At 42.3% G+C, this 24,088-nt stretch overlaps 1 protein-coding gene across 1 annotated transcript; it reads left to right on the plus strand.

Moving 5' to 3' along the window:
* The first annotated feature begins 1,117 nt into the window (after positions 1-1,117).
* Positions 1,118-22,463, plus strand: LOC310959295 (phosphoribosyl pyrophosphate synthase-associated protein 2). Its single transcript, XM_083930591.1, has 11 exons — positions 1,118-1,214; positions 2,720-2,880; positions 7,183-7,235; positions 14,893-14,959; positions 15,083-15,255; positions 15,531-15,646; positions 17,993-18,048; positions 18,414-18,562; positions 18,669-18,739; positions 20,263-20,409; positions 20,937-22,463. The coding sequence occupies exons 2-11, from the start codon at positions 2,798-2,800 to the stop codon at positions 21,093-21,095; spliced, it is 1,074 nt and encodes a 357-aa protein (XP_083786717.1). The 5' UTR covers positions 1,118-1,214; positions 2,720-2,797; the 3' UTR covers positions 21,096-22,463.
* Positions 22,464-24,088: the final 1,625 nt, after the last annotated feature.

Raw genomic sequence — 24,088 nt, forward strand, 5'->3', positions numbered from 1 at the left:
AAATAACAGCAAACCTCTACAGTAGCATGAGAAAAGTCCTTACACAGAAAACAAAGCACCAACAACGTAGTTAGTGAACCCAGAGTTTATTAAGAGTGTTTTAAAGACTTAACTACTGGCCCCTGTACCAGCTCCTCTCATAGTAAAGTCCATTCAAGGGGATTAGCAAAGTCAATCCAAAAGGAAGGAGCCCATTGGTGCTTTGTTTAGTAGTTAAAAAAGACGTTTTAATGCTTCGCCGTACTGCTCTGAGCTAATCACTGTTAGCAACATTCGACTGTTAGCGACTCTTCGTTAATAGTTGTTACATGGAAAAAAAACTGTCTCGATGGCTTATTTGATTTAAGTGCCGAAAAAGACCATGGGATGATTTTGTGCCGGAATATACTTTAACTACACACCTGTGTCTTGTATAGTTTCACCACTATTATGGTAATAAAGTCTGTCCATAGACAGACATACAGACATACAAACACCTGGAAAAACACTCAAAACCTTCACATTTTACCTCGATGATGTCACACACACACACCGAACACACACCGAACACACACACACACACACACACACACAGAGAGTGACACACACACACACACACACACACACACAGCCTTTTCTGACACAATAAAAAAATCATCAACACAAATTACACCACCTGCTGTCTCATCTGGTAATAATATATATTTTTAAAGATAAAAGAAACCCCTTATAGCCAAAACACTTTGTTTTACAGCACATATTTTCAATATGGTTGGTGCCTTTTCACTTTTGAAACGTAAAAAGGTTGAGTTTTATCTTCGGTAGTTGGGTAAACTAGCAAACCTCCATGTAACAATGGATTTTGGGAATTTGAAATTACATTGGGAAAAAACTACACATACGCAAACCGAAATCCGTCCTGACGGTAAGGAATTACTGCTCTGAGGGGCCTGTGAATGTTCTCATTCGTCCAGGTCATCGTTATCCGCAAAGCAATTTCAGTCTGCTCTGAGGTTACAATATTAACGGGTTTTTGAAGAGCACATGAATGCATCTTAAAGTCACCGCCCATTCCTGTTTCTGGCTTGTGATTGGCCGAGCCGCACATCCATCAAAACGAAACCTCGCCAACGCAGTCGGGGTTAAGGGAACAGGTTGTAAAGAGCAGGCAGTTGAGGCTTGCTTATTCATATATTGTTGGTTGCAGTTTGTAACCGGACCTAACACGCAAACTGGTGAGGAGTGTTGTTGTGCTTTTTAAATGTAATAGTCGTTATTCTATTTTCTACTTGCTACACGGCAAGACTTGCTTTCTGATGCACGCTTTCAAGAGCTTTGCCATGACAAGATTATTTCCTGTGAGCTATCGCGTTATTATTGGCAGTGTGTTACCGTTAGCTAACATTATCTCATGTTGTTTCAGCCAGACGTGACTTTGAGCTTATTTCTTTCGTGCTTTTGTCTAAAAGTAATCGCAACTACAATTTCCGTACACGGTTTAACTTGTTCACGCAGTCAGCTTGAATAGCACAGCAACGTAAAGGGGAAAATGCTGTGTTGTCCTGCTAGCTTATCAACAGGAGGAAGCTAATGTCGTGACTGTTGTGATGAACCATTTTCTGCCTTTAGCTCTAAACGCGAGTTAGCCAAGTAAACGTCATTGACCCCTCACAGACAATTCTCAATGCTGAGATACACATTTAAAGATAATAATAATAATTATGATCACGCTTTTGTTATTGTATGTCGCACCTGGATACATTTGGCATCTGTTGGCAGCTCAGCCTTTGTTTGCTCTGTGTTATTGTTCTTCAAGTGTATGGACAAACAGCCACACTCAACCTTTCCCCCCTGTAGATACTCCAAACTGTAGTCTGTGCTACCAAACCCATCATTATGTTACACACACAGCATTGTAAAGTAAACAAAGTGTATATCAAGATCCAAAGTACCATTACAATGAAAGAACAAATGCAAAAAAAATAAACATAAATCAGCAACTTTTTAAAGAGAAATATTTGAAATATGTGTCTTGTAGGAAATCGATCACAACTATTGAAAATTCTGTACATTTTCTCCTACCTGCTCAGAGGTTTTGTGCTCCAGGATTTAGTAGAGGCACACAGTATATTAGGAAAGGAATTAAAGAAATATGTAATTATCGATTTTAAAACAAGGCAAAGCTTCTTCAAAAACTGAGAATTTTTTTTTACATATCTGCTCCATTGAATATTAAAAGATACAGCTGCAGTGGTGTGTTGCAAGACAATGCTACCATTCAGCCTGAAGGAGTATTTGCCGTTTGTAGAAAGTTCTTAAATGACGGAGTTGCATTCTGAGGTATAGATCTTTTTCTTCTGAAAGAACATTATGCCTCAGTTTGTGCTTTTTGTAACTTCAACACAGCCAAGAAGGATGAGCTACTCATGGCTAAACCATCAGTACGCAATTGCTTTCCACCTTCACAGACACACAGGGCTACCCACTTGTCAATCCAGGTTGGTTGGCAGTAGTAATTTAACACTCCATTAACTTTCATGATTGTGTCCCATGAGGAAACGAAGGTATTAATTATGCTTTCTTGAAAATGCTTGTTTTGTGGGGAAAAAAATTCTGTCCGGTGGCTTTTTGTAAGCCTTCAGGGATTAAGACATGTTTCCTGTTCCCCCTCTACTTGAGATATGAGAGTTGACACATGTTGGTTTGAAAGAAATTAATTGCTACGCCGTCTCTTCTGCAGGAAGGGCTCAGCGCAGCGTGGGTGCCCAGGGATCCACTGCCTGAGTGCGGGGAGAGCAGTGCCCGAGACCCCAAAGACATGAACCACACAAAGGGAGGCCTGGTCATCTTCACTGCCAACTCACACCCCTCCAGCCGCGAACTGGGCAAGAGGATTTCAGAGTGAGTACAGGAGGCGTAGACCACGCACACACACATGCACACACACACACAAACACACGGATAAATGGAGCACAGTAAGGCAGGTAAAAGTGGTTACATAGAATAAATAACCTATATGGGACCTTCTCAGCCAAGTGGCCTCTGCATTGGTTGTTGTTTGTGGAAGGGATTTGTAAAGAAACATGTTTTTCAAGTTTGGACGTACTGTGTCAGAGCTAGCAGCATCAAAAGCAAGGCTAAGGGCGTACTCACGCTGTCCGTGCCCCATGCTTCAGGGTGATAGTCCGTCCCCCCCCTCTTCCCCTGCGGCCCAGGCCCATTTGTACTCGCATTACTTGAATTGATCCGGGCCGCGGCTCCAATGCGTATTTGGGGTAATATTTTGAGAATAAAGTCGCAGATTTATGAAATTCAAAGTAGCAAATCTATGAGAAAAAAAGTTGCAGATTTATACGATGGTGTTTTGATCTGCAATTCCAGGGTTTTATTTTACAACTCCAGTGTTTTGTTTTACTCTCTCTGTTGAACCACATCGCTTCAGGATCAACACAGACGCTGCTGTATGTTGTGCAGGCTACTATGTCTGCAGCAAACTCTGAAACACTGTGTTCTGGAGTGTAGAAAGAATGAAGAACGCTATAAGGTTCGATGGCATCATGTATAATACAATATAATACAGCAGTGGATGAGACTGTATTATGGCGCTTCTGACGTTCTATGTATGGAACTTTAACGACACTATTTTATTTTAGCCACCTTTGGTAGAGACAGGTGCTGGTTTGTTTCAGCCAGCAGCTCCTTTCTAGCACTTGGCCACAGATTTGTGGAACTAAAGAAAAACCGCTTTCATCTTAACTTGTTTCAACATTTCACTATTTGCAGAGTAGCGTACGGTGTGTGTAAAACAGCAGCAGTGGAGGGGAGACTGCATGGTGTATAACTTTACAAGTACAATAAATGTTTAACGCCACTATTATTTTTGTTGTGCAATTAATTCTGATAGTGAAGTGGGCCGCAGCACACACCAGGCGGCTTGGTTATAATGTGACATGTTTAACATATGCCTGTTGAACAGGTGTTCTGATAAAGTATTAAATGCCTAGCAACGCCTCGCCTGCCTAGCAACGGCTGCCTAGCAACGGCTGCCTAGCAAGGCCTGCCTAGCAACGCATGCTTAGCAATGGTCCCTGACGCAGATGTAAGTGAAACTAGAAAATTCTCCAAGAAATTTTAACTGTGGGCTTGACCTTTACCTGTTCTGATACTTGGTGCACATCCCAGTGCTAACTTCAAAAGTGGTAAACGCAGAAGTTGGCTAGTAGTAGTAAAAAAGGCTGTAGTAGTACATGATAGACCAGAGGTGTCTAATCCTGCTCCTGGAGAGCTACTGTCCTGCATGTTTTAGGTTTCTGTCTGCCCCAACACACCTGAGTCTAATGCTCTGCTAGTTATCCGGCAGCTGAAGCTCGTCACAGATACGATATTCGTAAGACTCGGGTGTGTTAGAGCAGGGAGAAACCTAAAACATGCAGGAGCAGGAATGGACACCCCCTGTAATAGACTAACAGTTAAGAAATCTGTCCAGACACAGGATGTGGTAGAATTTGTGGCAACAATACTCTCAGCTTTAGTGAAGATGCTGACTTTAATGTTTACATCAGCCTGATACAATATGAAGTCCAAGCAGAAATACAAGGGCCAACCATTGGAAATGCCAAATTAGATTCGTCCTGTCTTCCGTTTCTCCAGCAACTGTTCAGTCATTGGGTCACTGTCTCCATCAATCAAAGTCACCTGTTGCAGCCCTGGTTTCCATGGTGACAGGGAGGCAGCCACTTATGTAGACAGATTAGAAAGTTAATTTAATGGAGATTACACCTCTCAAACAACATTTGCTGCAGAAGAGTCTGCTGAACACATTGATATCGTTTTGATGTTTGTAGGGTCAAATATGTGAGAACCAGAGCAGGCTAAAAACCTGGCTGTCTGCTGTAATCCAGACAGTTTCTTGTTTCAGTTTGTATTGCAACACAATGGGTAACCCTATGAGCCTCAAAGTGACAGGAGGCTCATGTCAAACGTGTACGCCCATTTAATCTGCTACACCTATGTTTTGACTTAAATTGATGTAAGAAGAGTGAAAATTGTGGGATACAGAGCAAGTTGTTGAGATTGTTTTCAGAATATTTTACAGGTCCTCTACACTCTAGCTTTGACGTCACACACTCTAGGTCTTAACAGTCCACCACATACACAACCATTATAAAATCTTAAATGGCCTGAAAATTTAACGAAACCAAAACTGTAATTTCGTGATTAAATTAATTAAATTTGATATGAAAAAGGCGTATTTAGCCCAAAGCAGTTGCAAATCTCTCTCAAATCGGTGTGGCCCCAAAGAGGGGTGGTTTTGAGCTTAGTCCACGACAAATTCCCATTGTTGCGTATGTGGAAATTTGGTGTTGTTTGTTTTTTGCAATTTTCATGAAAACGGCTTGACAAATCTTTGACAAAATAATAGCGGCTCACTTCACTATCAGCATTAATCGCCCATCAAAAATAATAGTACCGTTAACGTTTTATTGTAAAACAAAACACTATTATTCAGACTCCTAAATCTGCGTCTTTTTTCTCGTAGATTTGCCACTTTTATCTCAAATCTGCAACTTTTTTCCTCGAAATACGCTTATTTCCTTTTTGCACTAATTAGTGATTAAGTTTGCTGTGTGCCGATTTATTAATGTGGTTACATAAGTCAAACTTTAAAACGAAAAGAAAAATATTTTCAACATAGTTTTACAAGCTGCCTGTTTATTCATGTGTGTTAGTGTGCTGGTGTTACACCTTTTAAGCAAGTTAAGTTTTGCTGTGTTATTTGAATGAATTAACAAAATGTTCTGACAGTGCTTGCTTTTTTTCCAGACAAATGCAGAATCAGGATAATTAGTTGCTTTTATTGTTTATCAGTGTTGTTAAAAGGCGACATGCTTTTTGTGTGTGGTAAGTTTGAAAGCTGATATACAGTTATTGTATTAGTGGTACAAGTTAATAAGATGTCATTATATTGTTTTGACAATCAACAAAATGTTATGTTTTTCCTTTGCTGGTTGTTCCACATATTCATGTTTTGATGTTATTCATTTATTGATTGATTTGGAGTGCATTTTTCATCAAAAGCAGCCTAAACTAATAATAGATACTCAACTGGGTTGTGCCAATGGCGATGGAATGCTGACAGTGTAATTAACATGCGTCTTGCTCAGTGTGTGACCTGCACTTGTAAATAAACATTTAGGCCTTACATGGAACCATTCAATTTAATTTTATTTGCAGTGCAAATTCATAACAAAAGTTATCTCAGGACACTTTACAGAGTAGGTAAAGACCACACCACATGAATGACTTATTCATGATTTACAGAGACCCAACAATTCCCCCTGCAACGAAAACCTTCCCTATAACAGACAGGAACGTGGGACAGACCCAGCTCTGTGGAGGACGGACGTCTGTCTTGAGTGGTTGGAGGAAGAAAAGGAGAGAGAAAAGACAGACAGATGGACAGAGAGAGACAAGGACAGATACAAAGACAGAGAGACAGACAGTCCCAGAGATGCAAGCAACCACAAAAGTAGCAATAACTATAATAATATCTATAGTTATGTGAATATGACTTATATGTTATGGCAGTTAATAAAGTAGAATAGTAGAACCAAGCACAGCTAAGGTGACAGAATATGAAAATGATAATAATTATGGTGGTAAATATGATCAATGATGAGTAGCAGTAATAACAGCTGTGATACAGCGAGGCATACCACTGATTGGTCGACTAATGGACCTAAATGATGCTACTGGTCGACAAGGAAAATTCTTAGTCAGGGGCAGACCTGGTAGTTGCATGATGAGTTGCAGCAAAGCCAAATTTAAGTTAGTTACGTGTAAACAAAACCCTCTGCAAAACATACTTAAAACGCACTTCAATGCACTCCTGTTCTCCACAAGGAGCTGGAGTGCATGTTTAAAACATCGTGTCGGACACATTCTGCTCTCTCAACCCAGCATGTTAATGGTCAACAGGGAGAAAATGGACAGACTGCAGAGTGACAGGTCTAAAAAATAAATGTCAATACTTTTATCGTATGATCATGTGTATGTTCCCTTTTTAAGTATGTTCTCTTCTTATTGAGAATTGAGCATACATTTGCTTTTCTTAGCATTTGTTCTTTCTGTACAAACATGAACATACAATGCAAACAACTGCTGCAAATAGAAGCTGAAACTCTCTCTTTGTTTCTCTCTCAGGCGGTTAGGGGTGGAGCTTGGCAAGGTGCAGGTGTACCAGGAAGCTAACAGAGGTAAGATGATGTGTGACATGAGAATGACTCCCTGTGTACGCGTAGACCTTTACTTATTATTTAATCAGGTAGTGTCACAGATCAAGATCTTTTTTTTGCAAGAGAGACCTGAATGCAGCAAGAACCAATGAGACACACAACAAAACACAGCCAGTCACACACAAGCCCCTACAAACAGAAAACAAACACACACCTCTCTAAAATGTAATGGTTATATAGTGCAAAACACTGTGAGGTAGTCCTCCCCAGTTTAAGTATTTGCCTGTGTAAATTCAGTACCAATATGTGTGTAGGTGGAAGGGAGATAGGAACGCTGAAGGCAGAGTGTCATCTACACATGGTTTGAGCTGGAGAAGAGCTATATGCACAGATTATATCATCTGCATAAAAAAGGATATTATTGGTAGGCGTGTGGATATGACAAGATAATTGTGCAACACTGTATTAGTTGGCCACTATACTGGTCATCACCTATAAAATAGAATAAAAACAACCAAGAGTGACGCCCACAGTTTAATAAATACATTTCTACACAAGGGGACCATAACCCAGGAGTTTGTGGACACTGATCCTGTTTTGTTTCTCAGCAAGATGTGCATATGATGTGACGTTCAGGCATCAGCAGTTTTCAGAAACTTTATTTTGTTTACTCCTGTAAATTTGTGTTTGTCACCATCTGAGGACAATATTTTATGGATGGTAACGAGGAGTTGGCCAGGGTGGGCTATGAAAAAGAAGAAAGGTTATTGTCACCCACTACTTCAGGTGTTAGGGTAATGAACCCGCACCATTTTAGTTCTTTGTGCATCTACTTGTTTGTTCACCAGTGTAAGAGACCGCTCCGCGTTAAACACACTCAGATGCAAAAGTCAGTTTTTGTCATTTGGGATGTGAGCAATCTAAGAAGACAGAGGAGTAATAGACTCTATCGAAATAAAATAAACTGATTATCTAAGGAGAGTTCTCCTATTTTTTTGACAATTGGCTGCTGACAAAATATACTAATTAGTGTTCAAATATATGTTTTTCACATATAAAAGGGCCATTCAACAAATGGGACTGATGGTCAGGGATAAATGTTAGCAGAGGTAAGTTAATTCCTTGTGGAGGAGCAATAAGATCCAAGGAAGTTGGTATATGAATTTGGCTTTGACTGTAGAATAAAAGACAAACAAAACTGTATACTAACACCTACCGACTTTAGGTGTTTAGTATACAGTTTTGTTGTTTTTGCAGGTTTCAACAAAATGTTCAATATTTAATTTTTTTTTTTTTAATTTAATATTCTACCCTGTTTCCTTGCTTTTCCTGTGACTTTGATATTACAAGCGGTGATAGAAACATATATTCGGGATTTTCCCCACTAATGATATGCCCTTTAAATTGCTCCCTGGCTAGTAACATGTTATGTAAAATATCATTGTGGAATGTCTGAGGCCTGGGCGGACTGGTCAAATTAAAACAAGTGATGACTAGGCTTAAACACCTGGGATCTAAAATTGTGTTTCTTCAGGAAACATATTTAACTTCAGGTGAGGTTATCAGATTAAGAAGAAGATGGCGGGGTCTTGATGCCAGTTATTCACCCCATGCTAGGGCTGTGGTCATATTAAGACACAAGTCCATCCCCTTTCAAATAAATACCACCACTCTGGACCCTGGAGGAAGATTTATCATTCTACAAGGTCACTTATTTGCCCAATATCTTAATATTATAAAGTATAACACTTTCTTCATTAAGAGGGGAAATTATTATGGGTGGTGACTACAACTGCGCATTGAACCCCAATATTGATCGGTGTTGTAAGCAAGACTCCTACCACAACCAATCTAGGAAAGTAATCCTCGACTTTATGGATGAGCTGGGCCTGTGTGATGTCTGGAGGGAGTTTCATCCAGATGAGAGAGAGAATTCTCCTGCTACTCAGCAACTCATAAAGCATTTTCACGACTAGACTTCATTTTGATTGCTAGGACTTCACTTCCTTATTTTGAGAAATGCTATTACAGTAGTATAATAATTTCTGACCATGCTACAGTGTCTGTAGAATACAGCTCTTCGAAAGAATTCTGTGGACCTCCCAGGTGGAGATTTGATACCAAGTGGCTAGACGACCCAGAGTTTATCCGCTTCACTGACCAACAGATACAATTGTTCTTCCAGGTCAACACTTCTGAAACTTCACCCTTAGTTAGATGGGAAGCTTTTATAGCTTATATCAGAGGGCAAATAATTAGCTACTCCAGTAGTAGTAGTAGTCCCAATTCAAAAACAAAATGTTGGAAATTGAAAGAGAAATTAAATCATTAGAAAGTGAAATTAATTAAGAAAACTCTGGTGCTTGAGCATAAACTGACAATACTTGGAGCCCATTATAATGAACAGTCAGCAAACAAGGCTCTAGCTGGTTTTAAACAAACTAAAACAGTCATTCTACGACCCGGGGGAGAAAGCAGGTCAATGGTTTGCTTTGAGAATTAAAACTGTACAAATTAATTCATGATAGAAAAATTCAATGGAATTAGGACAACTGATCCAAAGAAAATAAATGAAACATTCAAATTATTTTATGAAAAACTCTATAGATCAGATCGATATGCCACCTACTCTTTCCAGTGCCCTCATTACGAACACAGCATTTAAATGTGACTCCTACAGACCCACATCTCTCAGATACTAAACTCATTGCTAAAATTCTAGCTTTAAGGCGAGAACAACACCTGCCAGATCTTGTACACGTAGATCAAAACGGGTTTATCAGAAGCAGGCAGGCATTTCACAATTTGAGAAGGGGGTTTAACATTCTACGTTTTGACGAGGGGCGTCCGGGTGCAGCCATTCTATCACTGGATGCTGAGAAGGCTTTGGACAGGGTGAAATTGCCGTATCTGTTCGAATTGCTCCTAAGATTTGGCCTTGGAGAAAATATAATTAAATGGATAAAACTGCTATACACTAGCCCTAGTGCAGAGGTTTGACTAATCCCTTCACTTCAAAACCCTAACCTTTTCAGGGGAACTTGTCAGGGCTGCCTGCTTTCGCCCCTCCTCTTTCTATTGTCAATTGAACCCGTAGCTTTGACAATCAGATCCCACATCCTAATTACTGGAGCAATAATTGGAAACTACGAACACCGTATTGGCCTTTATGCGGATAATATTGTACTGTTCTTAAAAAATCTGGCACAGTCCTTACCAACACTTACTAAACTATTGGAGTCTTTTGGGAGTTTTTCTGGTTATAAAGTGAATAATACAAAGTGTAAAATACTGTTTCTTGCGAAGAATAAAAGAGTCTGCCCCCCAGTGGAGATCTAATCTCTCCACCTAGTCCTGGGTCTTCCCCCGAGGCCTCCTCCCAGCTGGACATGCCTGGAACACCTCCCTAGGGAGGCGCCCAGGGGGCATCCTTACTAGATGCCCGAACCACCTCAACTGGCTCCTTTCAACGCTGAGGAGCAGCGGCTCTACTCCGAGTTCCTCACGGATGGCTGAACTTCTCACCCTATCTCTAAGGGAGACTCCTGATGCTGATCCTCATCCCAGCCGTTTCACACTCGGCTGCGAACCGATCCAGTGAGTGCTGAAGGTCACTGACCGACGATGCCATCAGGACTACATCATCTGCGAAAAGCAGAGACGAGATCCTAAGCCCACTGAACTGCAACCCCTCCCCACCACGACTACGCCTTGACATCCTGTCCATGAAAATCACGAACAGGATTGGTGAAAAAGCGCACCCCTGGCGGAGGCCAACCCCCACCGGAAACGAATCCGACTTACTCCCGAGGATCCGGACACAGCTCTCGCTTTGGGTGTACAGAGATTGGATGGCCCACAGAAGTGACCCCCTCACCCCATACTCCCGCAGCACCTCCCACAGTATCTCCCGAGGAACCCGATCATATGCCTTCTCCAGATCCACAAAACACATGTAGACTGGATGAGCATACTCCCAGGCCCCCTCCAGGATCCTTGCGAGAATGAAGAGCTGGTCCGTTGTTCCACGTCCAGGACGGAATCCGCATTGTTCCTCTTCAATCTGAGGTCCGACTATAGGACAAACCTCTTTTCCAGCACCTTGGAGTAGACTTTACCAGGGAGGCTGAGTAGTGTGATACCCCTTTAATTGGCACACACCCTCTGGTCCCCCTTTTTAAAAAGAGGAACCACCACCCCGGTCTGCCACTCCCTTGGCACTGTCCCAGACTTCCACGCAATGTTGAAGAGGCGTGTCAACCAAGACATCCTTACTAGATGCCCGAACCACCTCAACTGGCTCCTTTCAACGCTAAGGAGCAGCGGGTCTACTCCGAGTTCCTCACGGATGGCTGAACTTCTCACCCTATCTCTAAGGGAGACTCCAGCCACCCTCCTGAGAAAACCCATTTCGGCCGCTTGTACCCGCGACCTCGTTCTTTCGGTCATGACCCAGCTTTCATGACCATAGGTGAGGGTAGGAACGAAGATTGACCGGTAGATCGAGAGCTTTGCCTTCCGGCTCAGCTCTCTTTTTGTCACAACGGTGCGGTAGAGCCACTGCAACACCGCCCCCGCTGCTCCGATTCTCCGGCCAAAGTCACGCTCCATCTTCCCCTCACTCGTGAACATGATCCCGAGGTACTTGAACTCCTTCACTTGGGGTAAGGACTCATTCCCTATCTGGAGTAAGCAATCCACCGGTTTCCTGCTAAGAGCCATGGCCTCAGATTTAGAGATGCTGATCCTCATCCCAGCCGTTTCACACTCTGCTGCGAACCGATCCAGTGAGTTCTGAAGGTCACTGACCGACGATGCCATCAGGACCACATCATCTGCGAAAAGCAGAGACGAGATCCTCAGCCCACCGAACTGCAACCCCTCCCCACCACGACTACGCCTTGATATCCAGTCTATGAAAATCACGAACAGGATTGGTGAAAAAGCGCACCCCTGGCGGAGGCCAACCCCCACCGGAAACGAATCCGACTTACTCCCGAGGATCCGGACACAGCTCTCGCTTTGGGTGTACAGAGATTGGATGGCCCACAGAAGTGATCCCCTCACCCCATACTCCCGCAGCACCTCCCACAGTATCTCCCGAGGGACCCGGTCATATGCCTTCTCCAGATCCACAAAGCACATGTAGACTGAATGAGCATACTCCCAGGCCCCCTCAAGGATCCTTGCGAGAATGAAGAGCTGGTCCGTTGTTCCACATCCAGGACGGAATCCGCATTGTTCCTCTTCAATCTGAGGTCCGACTATAGGACGAACCTCCTTTCCAGCACCTTGGAGTAGACTTTACCAGGGAGGCTGAGTAGTGTGATACCCCTGTAATTGGCACACACCCTCTGGTCCCCCTTTTTAAAAAGAGGAACCACCACCCCGGTCTGCCACTCCCTTGGCACTGTCCCAGACTTCCACGCAATGTTGAAGAGGCGTGTCAACCAAGACAGCCCCTCTGAACCCAAAGCTTTCAGCATCTGGAAATAAAATTACTCCTGACATAAAAGACCTTGTTCCAGAGAACTATAATCCTATTTTAACTTCTGTATCAGAATCCCTTAAAAGATGGTCAGAGCTACCTATTTATTTAATCGGATGTGTCAACATTTTTAAAATGAACATCTTACCCAAATTTCTACATCTATTCCAATCCATTCCTTTACACCCCCCATTGAATCTATTTAATAAATTGAAAAAGTTAACTAATTTCATTTGGAATAATAACGGCCGAGACTAAGATTCGCACTACTTTACTTGCCGTATGACAGGGGAGGACTCCAAATCCCAAACTTTCTCTGGTACTATTGGGCAGCCCAGATTACAGCAGCCATGTAATGTTTCATGGACGGTGCTTCTGTGCCCTGGGTTCCAATATAAAACGCATCTACAGCTCCATAACCCCTAAATCTTTAATTGTATGCAGATTCTTTAAAAAAAACCTAAGCCCACTTAAACATAATGTCAGATATATCAGGTTTCACACCTTTATGGGGAAACCACAGATTTTCACAAGGTAGAGCCGACCCTGGCTGAAAGAGAAAGAGACAGAGAATCAGCAAAGTAATGGATTTGTATGACAAAATTAATATTCTTCATGGCTTTGAGGATTTGCAAAGAATTTACAATATCCGGAGAAAACACTTTAAATACCTACAAGTTAGGAATTACATTCCAGCAGCATCTAAACAATCCCCTCCTAAACCCCCTCAGTCTAGTCTTGTAAAGGCCATACTAGATCACTGTCAAGGCCAGGGCAGATATCCGTCTTGGATAAAGTGATTGTAGATGCATCTAAAGAATCTTCAGACGGTAAAAGATTGGCTTGGTCTAGCCATTTTGATGCAGAGATCTCTCAAGTTGACAGGAAGACAGTTTTTTCAGAAAGCACAAAGCCAGACTGTCAACACAAGATTGAAATTGTTACAACTTAAATGGATCATGCGTTCATACCTAACTCCTGCCCTGTTACTGTTACATGGCTTTGACAACAATAATTTTGATTCCTGTATTAAATGTAGCGGGAAGAAGGCACATTATTACACTGCCTGTGTAACCAAATTAAGACATTCGGGGAAAAGTCATTCAGACTATATCTGACATTATATCTGTTAATCTTCCAGTTTGCCCTCGGATATTTATCCTAGGACTAGTTCTGAGTTAGGAGTGTCAGGTGCAAATAAAAAGATCATTTTGTGCTCACTTCAGGCTAAACACTGTATAGCTACTTCCTGGAAGAGCACTGAGCCTCCCTCAGTTAAACACTGGTTTAAAAGCCTCTCCAACGTTCTGGCCATGGAGAAACTGACATATGCCACCAAGGGACGTTGCGGCTCCGAGCGTCACTGCTTTCCCCCTACATGTCGTCTGGACCTTGCGCAGTAACCCAATCATGTAGTTCTCACAACTTCTCTCAGATTCGGCCGGTTCCAGGAATCAAAGGTGTTTGTCTCTTGGGTCAAGCACTGAAGAAAGAGGTGCTGTTTACCAATCGAGTACATTTGAAACGAGGACTACTTGAGGAATCGTTCACTCACGCCCATCCCTAGTTTATTATCCTGATTCACTTTGCTATTTCACAGGTCTACCCTGGTGACTACATTCTAGCTTCGCTCAAAGAGTCTCAACCTTGCACGAGCATCAATGGAGGGCGAGATCCAGAATTTCTTTGAGAAGAAAGAGAGAGAATCTACATATCCTTCAAATGTCATGATTATGTATGAAGCTTCAAGCTTAATGTGCAAAATCCTGGCTGTGCTACAGTACTGTCAGCATGGCTAAACTGAACAGTTAACAGTAGTAGTGGTATGTCAGACGGATATTCCACAACATGAATATTCAAAGTTTCTTTGACTCTCAAACTGCTGATTAATCATCAGTTGTTCCTGTGTTTTTGCTGGACAGTTGGCTCTGCCTAGGAAGCATTTTGTTTTTTAATCTCTTCTCCGTGGGAGGCACATTTTTGGAATGCTAGTATCCACAATATCACACAGTGGGAGGGGCTGGGGTGTTTGTGTGAGAGGCATAAAGGACTCAGATAGCCCTCAAATGAAGCTGACAGGCCTTGCAGGCTTTGTTTTGAGGTAGGAGTGTGTGTGTGTGTGTGTGACTGTTTGTGTTTATGTGCGCACATTTTCTCTCTCCCGTTCTCACGTCCTGTTTGTTTCCATAGAAACACGGGTACAGATTCAAGAGTCGGTGCGAGGCAAAGATGTCTTTGTTATCCAGACGATGTCCAAGTAAGTAAGAAAGAACACACACAACTGACATTTCAACAGTTTTCCCTGAAACATCTCACTCACATCACGTCCTGACGACACTGTCCCCCTCTGCTTTTTCTCACTCTCCCTCTGCTGCATCAGGGATGTGAACACCACCATAATGGAGATGCTGATCCTGGTGTACGCGTGCAGGACGTCGTGTGCCCGAAGCATCACAGGCGTCCTTCCCTACTTCCCCTACAGCAAGCAGTGTAAGATGAGGAAGAGGGGCTCAATCGTCTCCAAGCTCATTGCCTCTATGATGTGTAAAGCTGGTAAGTGGGAGGGGATCGTTAAACAGCACAAAACAGGAGGGAAGATTGGTCATTTCTAGTTTGGTTCTATTTGCTTACAACATCACAGTTACATTTAATCAACAGAAAATTTGACATCCATGCGGAGTGAATGTGTAAAATAGGTGAACATGTCTACAAGGCTACACTGAAAGTGCATCTGTTCATACTTGCACACATTTGACACATTGTTGTAAAAATGCAGATCCACACTAATCTTAATGCAGGCATTAACATTACTGAACATGTCTGTGTAGGTCTTACCCACCTGATCACCATGGACCTCCATCAGAAAGAGATTCAAGGCTTCTTCAACATCCCAGTGGACAATCTGAGAGCCTCCCCATTCCTGCTGCAGTACATACAGGAGGAGGTAAAACCCCATGCTAGATACACATCATGAGTTGCATATTAATTAAGCTTCTAATTAGTTTTCTTACCCTTAACCCCACAACAAGCAAGCTACATCCACATTACTAGATTTTCATTCTAAAACAAAAATAATCTCCTCCATGCAAGCATTTTAGCCCGTATCAGAAATAATCTCTGTCCAAATTCACACGTCTGAGGACACACATCACATGACCATTCGTGTACACTGGGCATGCACGTTCCAGTGTAAAGAGGAAGTAGAATGTTGAATGTTACATTGTGGTTTATAATACAGAAAATAAAAAACAGATGTTGCAGAGCAAATATGGTGACATATTAGTTTTTGGAATATTCTTCAAATGGAAAGACCGGGCAAAAACCCTTGCAGATGACTCCACATTCAAAGTTGCCCAAGACCGAAACATTGATCCTGCTTTGCTGTTCCAACAGTTCCTGATCATGTGGAAAACTGGACGGTTTTTGATTTTCACAGGAGGATGTAATGAGCTATGAGCTCTGCTCATTTCCCTGTTCGAAGGCAAGGAAATCTTCCGTAAAGCCAACAAGCCCCAACTAGCGCAGGCAGTTAATGAGTTCTCGAGCAAGAACTCTTAACAGAACTGTCCTGGATTCCTTCCCACCAACTGAGCATTCTGTCCTTGACAGCTGCTCCCGGTTCACTGCTTGTCCTGGAACAAGGTTGACAGTTATGGTGCCATTGCACAGTCATATGCAGACTTTACCATACCCAATCGTGGTAAAGCAACAGTCGCTTTTGATGTTTCTAGCCAAGGTCCTTCCATCAAAGAAAACAAAGATAACACATCAGAGACGTGGTGAAAACAATCACCCCATCATTAACTTCAATGCAGAGACTGAGTTGTGGGAAAAAAGGTCCCTTTCCAGATCTTGCAACAAACAAGGACTTATCAATCTTATGACCAAGGAGCTGCAGAGGAAGGGCTGCACTGTTATCAGTGCATGAGGTGATGCAGACGTGGACATTGTCACAGCTGCAGTCAAGGCCTCAGAACATCAGCCCACAATATTGATAGGGGAGGATACAGACTTACTAATTCTTCTCCTCTACTATGCTGAGACGGACAATAGAGGCCTCTATTTTCAGACAAGTCCAAAGCTACTAAAATGTACAACAGTGCGATGTAACAAGTCCTGAGTAGTGACTTGTGTTCCCAGTTGCTATTTATTCAGGCCTTTACAGGATGTGATACAACTTCACGCATTCTTAGTGTTGGCAAACAGACAGCATTCAGGAAACTTGTGAATGGTGACTCAGCCCTCCAGTCCTGTGCAAATGTGTTTCTGCTCCCACACCAAGCAAAGAATGTCATAGAGGACCATTAGACCAAGGCAATGACAGTGTTGTTTGGCAGAAAGACTACTTATTCACTTGCCCCTTTGCAATACAACCTTTTTAGCAAGAAACTTCTTGCCACCAAATCATTGGTTACCCCAGAACATTTGCCTTTAACTGAGTCCTCAACCACATACCACTGCAAAAGAGTTTCCCTCCAGATCATGGTGTGGATTGGAATTAAAGTTGACATGAACACAGTGGATGGGGGATGGAAACTGGTGGACAACTGGTTCCTGCCAGCTATGACCATCAAGACTGCTCCCCCAAAAGAGTGTGACGACTAATTGTAAATCTAGTGAAGGTCACAGCGCAAAAAAGTATAAAAAATAAACCAGAATAGGAGGAAACAAAAGTCAAAGTCAGCTTTAATGTCAATTCTTCACATGAACAAGACATACAAGGAATCGAAATTGCATTTTTTAGTATCCTGGGTCGGGCTGAGGGGAGAGAGGGAGAGAAAAAGTTATGTATAAATAAGAAAATAATCCAAACATTATATAAAAAAATAAAAGAGGTTAGAGGTACTGAACCTTCACGTGGCAGCCCTGTTTTGACAAATTTTACAGTACCACACAGTTGTAATGAAATGAAAAAGTGAGTCTTTATTAGAATCAAAAGAATGGTTATGAACCACAGAAACCACCAACACTAGGCAAAACAATATTAGAAAGTGAAAATATGCAATTACGTAAGGGAAGATTGTACAACCCCCCCTAAAACAGGGGGGCACAACCCCCCTAAAGCACGGGGCACGGTACGAACGGACAGTGTGAGTGCGCCCTTAGTTTTTCTCGAAACACTGGCTCTTTAATTTCAGAACAGACAAAATCAGATGTGTCTCATTTCCACCATCTTTGTCAGCTGTCCAGGCATGAGTCAGCATCCTCCTTATGGAAATAAAGATTGTTCTGTCTATTGAATGCAAATCTGACATTTGATTTTAGTGCTTTATTTTCCATGTACCTCCAGATCCCTGACTATAGAAATGCTGTGATTGTGGCCAAATCCCCAGCCTCTGCCAAAAGGTACAGTAAGTTCTCATCACTCTCTGGTTATAAATCCAGTTCAACTGTACAGAGATGTAACTCATTCTTTGATAATGTAGTTCACTAAATAGTTGATCATAAACTGTTGCTGCTCTCCATCACCACCTATTCCATCCTGAAGTGAAGGTCCAAACTGGTCTTTGTGCAACAGCATTGCTGTGTGTTCCAGTAGCTTTGGCTTTTATACTACCACTGGGGGGCAGCAAAGTCAGAACTATTCATATTTTATACATGGACTTTTATGTCAACAAACTTATGTTGTAGGTGTATGTCTTGTTTTTGTATGTACTTTGTCCCTCGATGAAGGGGCTGTTCTCTGAATTCTCCTCTGTCTGGGTGTGCAGGGCTCAGTCGTTTGCTGAGCGGCTGCGTCTGGGTATAGCAGTGATCCACGGTGAAGCTCAGGACGCAGAGTCAGACCAGGTAGACGGGCGACATTCTCCACCCACCGTCAAGACCACCGGAGCCATTCACCCAAGCATGGACATACCACGTAATGCCCACACACGTGCACTGACTACGAGAAGTCGCTCATTGAATTTTTTTGTTAACATATGAGCTCAGATGCATCAGTTCTCTTCCTTTTTGTTCGTTTCCAGTGTTGATCCCTAAAGAGAAGCCGCCCATCACTGTGGTAGGAGATGTAGGAGGACGCATCGCCATCATAGTGGTGAGAACCTACAGTTTGATTGCTCTGAAAATGTATTGCGGCTTTTAACACATTGTTTTGCTGTTTGGAAACCCCTCGAACGAGAGTCATGACCGAAGGAAAGAAAGAAGCCGGATGATGATGATGAGAAGAAGAAGCAGCTGCTGGTGTGTGTGTGTGTGCAGCTGCAGGAGGGCAGAGCAGGCACACTCAGCAGGAAATCCAGTCTGGTTTTCTCCCTCAAAAGGCTGAGGAGAATAGCTTACTATTTTCTAACATTCTGCTGCGGCTGGAATTAGTTTCAGCAGAGACTGTCTATGTTTGAGTAGCTGGAACATACAAATAGGATGAGGGTAGAACGGACACTGTTGCTAGTGGTCATTTGATCTACTCTCATTCTATTTCCATTAGGGCTGACGTCTTCTGGTTGGTTTGTAGATTGTTTTGATTGATTAATGGATGCTAATGGCCATACAACAAGAAAGTTGTTATAGAGCAGGGTCTACTGGCCTTTTGAATAGAAGCTTATGTGAAAAAGTAATTGATGGTCCCAACTGTCCCAGTGCGCCGGTATTTGATGCACTGGGACATTTGCGCTTTTACTTGCTCCATGCGCTCCCTGTAGGTGTACGGGCACAACGCTCCGCGCTCCCGCTTCACTCTTCCTCGTGGGTTTCTGAATCGCTTGGCAACAGCTCGCCAAACTCCGCTCTGTTTTTCTCAACAGTTTCAGTCTGGTTAAATCTGTGGTTAAATCACCACCTCATTGTCTTTTTCTACTCTGGTGAACTGGCAGTTTTCTGTGTGAACTTTTCTTTTTTCAGAGAATGGACAGAAGTTTTTCTTTCTGTCTCTGTGAAGCCTGTGTTTCCTCTGCAGCCATATCTGAGTGTAAAGAGGAGAAGTTGAGAAGGCATTTTCAGAAAAATCATCAACCTCAACACCACTTTTTCACTGAACTGTAAAAAATACTCTGCATTTACGTTACTTTACTTTTTTTTTGATGAATAAACTAATGTTTCATATGTACTTGTAAGCCTGGTAAAGTAACTAGTTACTGAAGTAATCAGATAAATGTAGTGCAGTAAAAAGTAGAATATTTCCACTGATTCATAGAGGAGTAGAAGAATAAAGGAGCATGAAAAGGACAAGATCATCAAACTTTACTTTAGTCCAATAATTGAGTGAAAACCTCTGGTTCACAGGTTTTTTCATTTAACAAGGATTGTTTTTGACAAGCTTGTGGCAATTTGAGGTCATGACTTCTATTTATATTGATAAAATAAAGACATAAGGACTCCTATGTTACTGCAGAGTTTTACAGTATCCATTTATGTGGCGCTCAGATTTTTCCGGCCCCTCATTTTGGATCTTTTTTGTCAACTGGCCCCAGTTCCAAATTCATTGAATAGCCCTGCTGTAGAGCATCTTTGGTGTGACGTCTGTCAAACGCACACACATGCGTGGTACAAATCATCCAGGAATTAGTTTGTGCATAACTGACAAGGCTGAAATTTGACACGCTCGCTGTTTGTCCCCCATAGGATGACATCATCGACGATGTTGACAGTTTTGTGGCAGCAGCAGAGACGCTGAAGGAACGAGGGGCCTACAAGATCTTCGTCATGGCAACACACGGCATCCTGTCATGTGACGCCCCCAAGTTCATAGAGGAGTCAGCTATTGATGAGGTGAGTGTGCACCTCAGAAGGATGTGGTGTCATTCCTGGGTGTTTTTTTATCATCACCTCCCCCCCATGCGCGCAGATGGCACTAGGGACGGGGGGGGGCATGACCCCCTCAGATTCACAGCAGTTCCTGATGACAGTACATTTGTTTGGCTGCACTAGAGGGAACTCCTAATAGTACTACTCATTTACAGTGTGAATCTCATTGATAGTATACTTGTTTTTATTTGTGTAAATATGCTGTTGTTTATACACAAATGTTTCAATAAAACATATTTTGCATAGGGCATGACGCTTTCAATGTTTATCCATGATTTTAAATAAGAATTCTCCAGTGGCTTTTTAGTGTAAACCATTGGCCCATAGGCTATTATGAATGTAAGTACTTGAGCGCTGGTTAAAGCCCAAATTACACCAAAGTAACTCATTGAGTTGAAATCATTTGCTGAGAGCTTGGTCCCCCCAAGTTCAAAAATCTCGTCTGCGCTGCTGCCTCCCCCCCTCACATCTCTCATGTCATATTCCTCCAGGTGGTGGTGACCAACACGATTCCCCACGAGCTCCAGAAGCTCCAGTGTCCAAAGATCAAGACAGTCGACATCAGCATGATCCTGTCGGAGGCCATCCGCCGCATCCACAATGGAGAGTCCATGTCCTACCTGTTCCGCAACATCGGAGTGGATGACTGAACCACCCATCTCACACACACACACACACACACACACACACACACACACACACACACACACACACACACACACACACACACACACACACACACACACACACACACACACACACACACACACACACACACACACACACACACACACACACAGCAACCTTACACACCATTTGCCTTTTCAGATCTCTTCAGAAATATAGGGGTGGATGTCAAACACTGAAAAGCAAAACTATCAGCAGTTCCTGCTTGTATCATAACATACAAATCTGAATGGTAGGCCTTTCCTTTGAGTGCAGCTAGAAGATGACTGAATACACACATGTGCACATAGATTACTGAACACACACTTCCACATATTAGTCTTGTTCCATAGCATGACTGAACACACACACACGCACACACACTGATCCGTGTCCTTATGGACATTAGTGGACTACTGCCTGTCTCTCCCATGGCTGCCCTCTTGTCAAACAGTACTCCTCTGTTTTTTTACTCTTGTCTCTTTCTGAATACCTTCTTTAGTCACCTCTCCCTCTTGTCTATATCTGTTTCCATAGAAATGAATGTTCTGTGCACCCATAGGACATATTCGTTAGCATTGAATGTCTCTTGCAGTACAATCTCCTTCACTCATACTATCAGAACGAGTGCCAGTGCCTTCGACAGGACATCCTCCCAACACACAGGCCTTCACTACTCCGACACACAACCAGGAGTAATTAATAATGGCCCTTGTAATTTATTGCAGGTTCCCAGCTAATTAACTTGGGTAGAGTAACTTGAGTATCAGAGTGCATGTTTAACCCTGTCAGATTTGACTTTACGTAGTGTCTGAATGTGCTACTAATATAGTTAGTTTAGGCTCTCACCAGCTCTGTGTTGTTGCCATAGCACTTGGATGCATCAGGTGTCAAATGTACTCATTGCTAAAGTTGAATTGGAATCAACACAGGAAATATCTCAGTCTGGTTAATTGGTGTTCCAAACAATTTATAGTAGTGCACTTGTGATCTATTCATGAGTCCTCCATACATTATTGTGTGCCATCATTTCAATGCCTGCTCATATTTTATATTTGTTCATGCCACGATTGAGCAGTTCCCCTCCAGCTGGAGGGCTGTGGTTTAAATCATCTCACAAATAAAGTGTTTTCTTAAGATACCAGGTCCAGGAGTGAAGCCACTGCAGTGGCACTCTCCCGTTGTTCTTAATCCCATGGAAATACAGATGAAGTAGCTGTACCTGACTTTCAAAGAATGAAGTTCAGCGCTGCAGCTAAAGCTGGAAAAGTACTGGTACATCCAAACTCTTTCTGATGAGCAAAACTTGACTGAAGCAGGTCTTTGTCACTTTACCAGATGTGTTCCAAAAATGTTTTGTATTTATTTTCAGCAATTAATATGAATAAATATGAGCTACGAAAGTAATGACTGGTGGTGAACTCTCTAAGGATGCTAACATGTGCTAATGTTTTTAGCAGGTATACTCTTTCCCTTTGGCTCCTCAGTTCAGAGTGGCGCTATGGCCATCAACTTTATGTTCTGCCCCGTAACTTTAGAACTTTTCCCTGCACTCTGAGGCTCCAGGCAAATCTATCCATACAGGCCACGGCCATTTGTGTCTAGATCGATTTTCCACCATTTTCAATTCCAAAGTCGAATCGGTTTTGTTGCTACTTGTCCTACAAATGTTGAGCAATCATCACTGAATTGGATTTTTGAGCCCTTTGCTCGAGCTGGCCCTCAAAGTTTGCTCAAATGCAGTGGATAGGTTTGTACATGCACTTGAATTCTATTTCTAGGGCCAAATCAAAACAGAAGTATTTAGTGTAAAACACTTTACATATAGATTAGGTCTAGAGTACACTGACCTATTCATCATTTATAGTGACCCCACAATTCCTCCATGAGCAGCAACAACTTGCATCAGCTGTTACATTTGACACTTTTGTCATGTGGCCCTTCACAGAAATAGTTGGGCCACCTTGTCACATTCCAGATGTGGGGGTTGTTATCAATTCCACTAAAGACATTTCCTCTGAAAACTTCTCAGATGAGTTTGAATAATAACTAACCAATGCCCATGGATAAATCCTCCAACAGTGTGCAGAAAAGCAAAGATTAGAGAAAAATCAACACATACAATTGTGTATATCAGAGTATCTTTTCATACTCATTGTTTTATGAGCCATCTCATCTATCTTGTGACCACAGGAGGGGGCCAGGCCCTTAAGGTTGAGAAACACTTGATTAAAATACCCAGCTGCACATTAAGTAGTTAGTGTAGTTAAAACTAACTTTACCAGTGAAATGCTTTGTACACATGGAAGCATCAGTGCCGATCTAATAATGACAGATATAATAATACATATCGCACATGGGGTATTTTTCTGCAGAACCACTGCTTTTAAGTTAAATACTTTAAGGACATTTACATGCTATTATGTCTGTACTTAAGTAGTCTTTTACCCGTAGCGGATTATTTTTACATGAATGTAAGGTAAAATCACTGTATCGCACCTGTCATTTTATTACACATTACACATTATTATCAATATAACACAGATGGCATAATAAAGGGCGTTGCTGATAAGCTCCAGTTTAAAACTAGGTGCAGTAAGATGAGAGGGGATCAGCCCACCAGGAGGTCTTGCAGAGTAGGGAGTGTTCTTTCTACTGTGTGACCAGGGGGCGGAGAATTCAACTCGTGAACGAATGAGAGCAAGTCTGGGAGTGATTGACTGTCCAAAGCCTGAACCAGGGACTGCCTCAGCAACATTCTGAACCAATCACAACAACCAAATGAACTTTGCTGCTGTATAAATTATTTGTGAAGGGAAGGCTCTCTGCACTCTTTTCTGGCTCATTGGTTGCAGCAACAGCTTGACTGAAAATTCTGAAACTCAGAAAAGAAATTACTGTTTTTATAATTAACTAGAACACGCACACGATACACAATATAAAAAAGTTCCTCTTCTTGTTTCTTGTTCAACATATT

Source organism: Echiichthys vipera, assembly GCF_963691815.1.
Source record: "Echiichthys vipera genome assembly, chromosome: 17".
Classification (NCBI taxonomy): Eukaryota; Metazoa; Chordata; class Actinopteri; order Perciformes; family Trachinidae; genus Echiichthys; species Echiichthys vipera.